This window comes from Opisthorchis viverrini, assembly GCF_000715545.1.
Source record: "Opisthorchis viverrini unplaced genomic scaffold opera_v5_87, whole genome shotgun sequence".
Taxonomy (NCBI): Eukaryota; Metazoa; Platyhelminthes; class Trematoda; order Opisthorchiida; family Opisthorchiidae; genus Opisthorchis; species Opisthorchis viverrini.
In genome coordinates, this window is record NW_008751747.1 from 618,867 (window position 1) to 625,275 (window position 6,409).

The 6,409-nt window shown below is 46.5% G+C and overlaps 1 protein-coding gene across 1 annotated transcript in view; it reads left to right on the forward strand.

The window, feature by feature from the left end:
* The window catches only part of T265_05054 (hypothetical protein), a gene marked incomplete at both ends in the record, with an annotated part of 37,722 nt that overhangs the window by 30,875 nt on the left and 438 nt on the right, over window positions 1-6,409 (forward strand). The window contains 5 exons of the mRNA XM_009169965.1: window positions 1,388-1,625; window positions 2,851-2,908; window positions 3,191-3,734; window positions 5,313-5,560; window positions 5,866-6,284. Of these exons, the coding sequence (XP_009168229.1) occupies window positions 1,388-1,625; window positions 2,851-2,908; window positions 3,191-3,734; window positions 5,313-5,560; window positions 5,866-6,284 (1,507 nt within the window). The remainder of the gene's footprint in view (window positions 1-1,387; window positions 1,626-2,850; window positions 2,909-3,190; window positions 3,735-5,312; window positions 5,561-5,865; window positions 6,285-6,409) is intronic.

The window sequence follows — 6,409 nt, forward strand, 5'->3', positions numbered from 1 at the left end:
GAATCTCATCCATTTCGTTACCTGAGCTACTGCAGATCAATAGTGAATCTTTGCTGTGAGTGTTCTCTACCTGAGAATAGCCTTAAAATGAATCTTCAATGCAATTATTTCGGATCTCACTGTATCCCACCTCATCGACAGCATAACATCAGTGTTCAACACTGATACTTCGTTGCCATATAGCAGGGGTTCGTTTTTCAACAAGCTTCTGGTCCCTTTACAGAGAAGCAACGCCCATTAGTAAATGACCCTCTGCCTTTGGGATCGGCAGCAGATTGCCAGACGATTCGGTCTCATCGTACAAACCTCACCTCCAAGCAACTAAGTTGCCCATAGCTTTTTCCGCACTTGATGTGCCATCCGGTTCCATGGGAATTTTCAGAGTCCGGTAAATACATTTTGTTTGGTCGGTTGGATTTTTCGCTCGTGAGGTACAACGTTTAACATCAGTTTCAACACTGATACTTCGTTGCCATATAGCAGGGGTTCGTTTTTCAACAAGCTTCTGGTCCCTTTACAGAGAAGCAACGCCCATTAGTAAATGACCCTCTGCCTTTGGGATCGGCAGCAGATTGCCAGACGATTCGGTCTCATCGTACAAACCTCACCTCCAAGCAACTAAGTTGCCCATAGCTTTTTCCGCACTTGATGTGCCATCCGGTTCCATGGGAATTTTCAGAGTCCGGTAAATACATTTTGTTTGGTCGGTTGGATTTTTCGCTCGTGAGGTACAACGTTTACATAGCGCAGCAATTACAGCCTTCCGGATTCCAAGAACACAGTTGGAACTCCAGTTGATGATACTCCACGAAAACGCGTATCTTTTTCGGGCCGATGAATGCTGACATCACTCTACGTGCTTCGTATTATGGCGCATGCAAATGTCACCCAACACATCAATACGGATACCAATTTCACTGTGAAAAGTCTCGTAGAACAGGTTGTCGTATCTCGCACCAACTGTAAATCCCGTGTAACTTGTTTCTTACTCGATTTATATCATTACAACTAATTCCAGCGGTAGGATGAATCGGATCCATTTATATCACGGATAGTAACTCTATCTGCGGCAATCGATCCAGCCCTGTCTTTAGATATAAACAACACAACATATGAAGAGCCCAGAATGATGGGTATCGGATTTGATTGTGACATGCGCAGCGAAGACTTTGTTCGAGCCACTCTCATCTGAACTTCTGGAAGTAGTCAGATAGCCGTCAAACGGTAGTCAGTCTGAGGTGATCTGGTTGATGGCGGTGTCCACAGGTAGCCTCAGAAGTACCTACTAGGAGTTACCCACTAGTGTCTATTCGGATGGCTACGCCTCACTCTACTGCTGGGTAAAACAAACTAAACTGACTGTTTTTCTGTCTTTATCTTCCTTCAGGTGAACGCCCTTATCGCTGTTCTGTCTGCGCTAAAACCTTCTCCCAACCTGCTGTCTATAACGAACACGTGAAACGTCACACCGGTGAACGTCCTTATATTTGCATGGTGTGCGCCAAAGGCTTTCCGAGGGCTGCTCGTTTGGCTGTTCATATGCGCGTTCATACTGGCGAACGTCCCTATCCCTGCACCGCCTGTGATCGTCGGTTCAGTCAGCCACACCATTTAGCCGCCCATCTGTAAGATTTTCCGTTCATATGCATTGATCGTCCTCTCCAATACCCCGTTCCTCTTCTTTAATAATAAAGTCTGATGACCGCGCGCGATACTTGCAGGTGTTGGCCTGTTCGTCTCCCCATACTAGAATCACATCCTTTTTCCACTCAGCCTCGTTCACCTTTACCTACGTTTCACTAGAGCAGCAGTTCCGTATCTACAATTGGGGCTAATAATGTTCGGGTAAAAGACCCTGGTTGGTAATTGCCCTTCATCTGAATCTCATGCTGATATGTTATTCGGTAGTCCATTTGCGTCTCCTGAGGACCGTTCATCGAAATGCTGAGCTGCTTAGCGTAGATCTGACTAGCCGGCTGAAGTTGGCCGATTGGTTTTCTCCAACACATCTGATTACTATGTTAGGCCATTGTTTTCTGATCTCGGAAATGTTGTTGCACACCGTTGGGTAGCAATCGAAATGAGATTATCAACACGTTTTCAAGCGAAGCTGAGATAAGCTTTGGTGGCTATGGTTTGAGTAGTGGCGTGTATACATCTACTTTTGAAAGGACGGTGACCTTTTATTTTGATTGGTTGCCTTCAGGTTAGCTGAGCGCCAGCGCGACAAACAGATCAGACAACGGACCCAACCGTGGGTCGGCTCAGTGAGGATCGAGTAGCTTAAGCTCCAAGGTCAGCTGGACATCGGCCACTCAAGGCACTAGAGAACTATCCGATCATTAAGACTATTCACCGGGGCAAACAGTCATAATCGAAGGTTGCTAAACGATCACCGACGCTTATCGTCCCTCAGCTTCATAACGCGACCATTGATGTCACATCATTTGATGACAAAACGTTGGTAACAGAAATACGATGCTTACCGAAAATTTCGACCAGCAACTAAGTTATCAGCATTCTCTTCCAGATCAACTAGTTAATTATACTGATATTGACAAGATACAGTTTGGCGGCCCAGTCTCTCACCGACGTAAAAAATTTTTTGATTGTTTTGGCAGTTGTTTGTATAGTTAATTCGTGAACCTGGTGTGCAAATGGCATTATTCGACAGAAGCGCACTTCTGTGGCTGTGGAAATACGGTTCGCAGAGGTGAATCCCCCACATAAGTGCTATCAAGTTCTTCTTTGAACGGCTCGCATGGATTCCATATCTACCGCAGGCGCTTCTCACACTAACAGTCTTTGAGGGAGAATCATTTCAGTCTGACGTAACCCACTACTCATAAGGTTGTTTAAAACTCTTCGACAGCCTACGGCCGGCTTCGCCCTTCATGGGGCCTTTCAGGTAGGCGCAATCCTCGATTTTCCCTCAACCTAATGTTCTGCTCTATTTGAACCCAAATTGGACAGACTTTGTCGAATAATCTCATTTGTACACGAATTCGGTTTTGACAGGAGGCTCAACTCAATCCAGCGCAAACTCTCATTTACGATGGTCCGCTTATGTATTCGATTACTTGACTATTGCTAGTTCCATGCCCGTTAGCTGCGTGATCTGTCTTTGGACGGGGTTTTCAGATGACATTTCCGAATCCCGAGTCCAAGAATTGTAAACTTAACTTCTTAGGTTTTTCCTCTCATTGGTTGCAATTACTCATTTCGAATTTTTGGTAATTTTCTTTCTTGCAGCCGGGTACACAGTGGTGATCGTCCCTATTCCTGTTCGAAATGTGAGGTCAGTTTTGCTTGCATCTCAAACCTTCGACGCCACCGGAAACAGGTACATCCAAGCAGTCCGGTACCCACTGAAGAAGCAGAGGTCGGTGATTCCGTGGTCAGTTTGGACGAGAAAAAGCCGTCCGTTCAGCGACTCCCATCTCTAGTTCCTTCCAATGAAGTGGCTAGTTCCAACTCAAATCTCAACGTTGACTCATCCCTGGTTGTCACTTCCACAGCACTTTCTGCAGATGCCCCAGTTGCTTTGGCCGCAGTATCTGGTTCGTTTCTCACAGCGACTGGGGCTCTTGTTCCCGCCAATCTGCTACCTTCTTCGTCCTCCATCCCTGGTCTTATATTTACCTCTGGTCCTCCTGGCACCCTTTTGGCCACGGCAGCTCAGTTTGCTGATCATCAAACGCAGCTGCAGCCTACTTTCATCGCTCACACGTCTGGTAAATTTGACATTCCTTGCTTGGGTCGCTGCTCACTGATTCGTTACGCTCTTTTGTTTGTTTTTTGTTGCCTTACGTATATTCTGGAGTGGTGTACATACTCCCTGCTAGTTTTCTAACACGGTACTAGCCATAATCATATTACTGGGCAATTTTTTTCTTGGTAAAACATATTGTATCGTCACACGTCACAGCTTTAGTCACAGTGGTAGATGAGTTAAACGTTCGAAGGGAGTTATTCTGAGGGGAATCATACTGAGTCAAGAAAATAGGGTACCTTTCAGACTCCCACAGAAATTGCAAAGGAGAGCGGACATACCCAAACTCTCGGAAGTGTTCGCACCATGTGTTTTGGATGCATTTCAATTCCGAAAGTACTTTATGATGTCACAAGCAAAGCCCAAATTACCTGCTGTTAGAGTCGCAAGCTAGCGTTAAAGATTGACCTGTGCCTCATTGTTTGCTAATCAGTTTTCGGCCGAGGTATGCTCGTAGCATCGGTTACACTGACTCATCGACCTATCTAACCTACTCCCATCAGCAGACCATTGCACGAAACAGGTTTTCTCCCCCTGGGCTGTTCACCATCTCCGCACCTGGTTTTAGTGTTGCTCGCTTGAGTTGAAAACCCCCATGAGCAAACGATCGGCTAAAGTTATGTGGATTATTTGCTTGATTTTCCTACTTCCTGGATTACATTTTGGTCTGTTTCGTACTCGAAGCACCAGAAATAGCTGACATCCGGGTAGGATTCGGATAATGGTTAATTCACTGGATACGCGTACCCATTTGTTGAGTCTCAAACAGTTTGTACGGATCCCAGTGCGGTGTTGTATACAAGCCCGCAGTTCCATTACCATTTTTGCGAACAAATGATAAGTAAGCATAATATGATAGAATTCGAAGACCCTGTACCATCAGCATCCATTGGACCACAACCTGAGACTGGCTGATCAGTGAGTCTTAGAAGTACTACTGAGGATCTTTAACAGATGCAAAAAATCAATGTGTTGAACTATATGTACACCAAAGTGATGCGCGTAGAGGTGCATGCTTTCTCGTACTCCAGATCGCATTTCATGACCATGGGTCCATGGGACGATGACATGAAACACCGCTTATTAGTCTGTCAGGACACAGACCGTTCGTTGTTGATCATTTTTGAAGTCTGTTACGTTTATTGGAGCTGGCCGGTACAGTCAAACTTATGCGTTCCGGATAAACCTTGTTAATGTTTTAATAATCTTCAGCCGAGACCGCCGATTGAAAGGGGGCTTGGTTTTTCTCATGAATCTTACGGTGCATCACGACTTACGGGCAACACTCCTGTAGACATCAGTGCACTACCCATCGTTTGAACGGGCGTAACTACACAGTGTTTTTCGTCTCCACTCTTCGGTCCGAGTGGCAGGATACGTAACATTGTAGGTTACCATTTCGACAACCCAAGTTCGAATCCTACTTGATCTCTTTCAAATGGGCTGCTGGTCATCACTCCCGGTTTAATTAACCTTGTTATAACGAGACGAGCAATTTTTTGAACTTATGTATTATTTCTTCACCTTGCTTACATAACAGCGCCGGATTCCCTCCTGAAGTCCGTTTCCTCTTCAACGGTGTCTCTAATGCTTCCCACTATGTTGACCGGAGGCACGAACGCTGAAGGTCTTCGTCAGACGGCAGTCACATTGCTCGCGCCCGGTGCGGACTTCGATCGACAATGTGCTGGCATTACTGGCGCAACGCTAACATCCGCCGGAACTGAAGGTGGCTGTGGCAGTCTAGTTATCAATCCGGCAAGCGGGGAGACAGTATATCTGGAACCGGTGAGCTGTTTCTTCTCATTTAAGACTGACCTCTTTTGCATAATTGTTGTGGTGGTGAGACTGATCTGATTAGTGCTGTGTCAACCGACTATTCTTCAAACAGGAAACTTCTGTAGTATCTGCAGTATGTATGCATGCCACCATGAAGGACGCATGCATGCACTTTGCACGTAGCGAGTTTACTTCCCAACACATTGTTGTGATCTTTTGGGATTGGTCTTCAGAAGTGGCCCGAGTGATGACGCTTTTGAACTGAACATGTTTTTCCTCCTCTGAGTTTGCAACCTATTTCTCACCTTTTTTAGTTGGACCCCAGGATGACATTCGAACCGGGCCAACAATTTACCATAGCCACAATCCCCACCTCCAGCCCTCATGGGACGGCCACTATTCTGGGTCAGTCCCCAGGAGGTACACAGCTGTTAGGTCAGCCCATCCAACTCCAGCCTGGAACGCATGCAACTCACATTGCTTTTGCCACAAACCTCCCCACTGCTCATTCATCTCAACTGTTGCCTCCCAACTCATCCATGTTCCCGGCCAATGCGGCACTTCCAGCCCTGTATTCTCAAAACCAACCTACCACTGTTTTATTCCCACCCCCTACCGCTGTTCCTCCATCATCCACTTCAACCACCATGTCGTCTCAACAGCAACCGCAAAGGCAGCAGTCATTGGTTCAGGTCTCTCCAGTTTCATCATCCATTCACCCACAGTCCATGCAGTACCAGCGACCATCAGCCTCTCCTAGTCGTCCGTCTTCCACCCCAACACAGCAACAACTTCAGCAACAAACCACCATGCTTCTTCCGGTCATGAGAGCTCCGGCGCACGCCCGCCCAAGCGTGG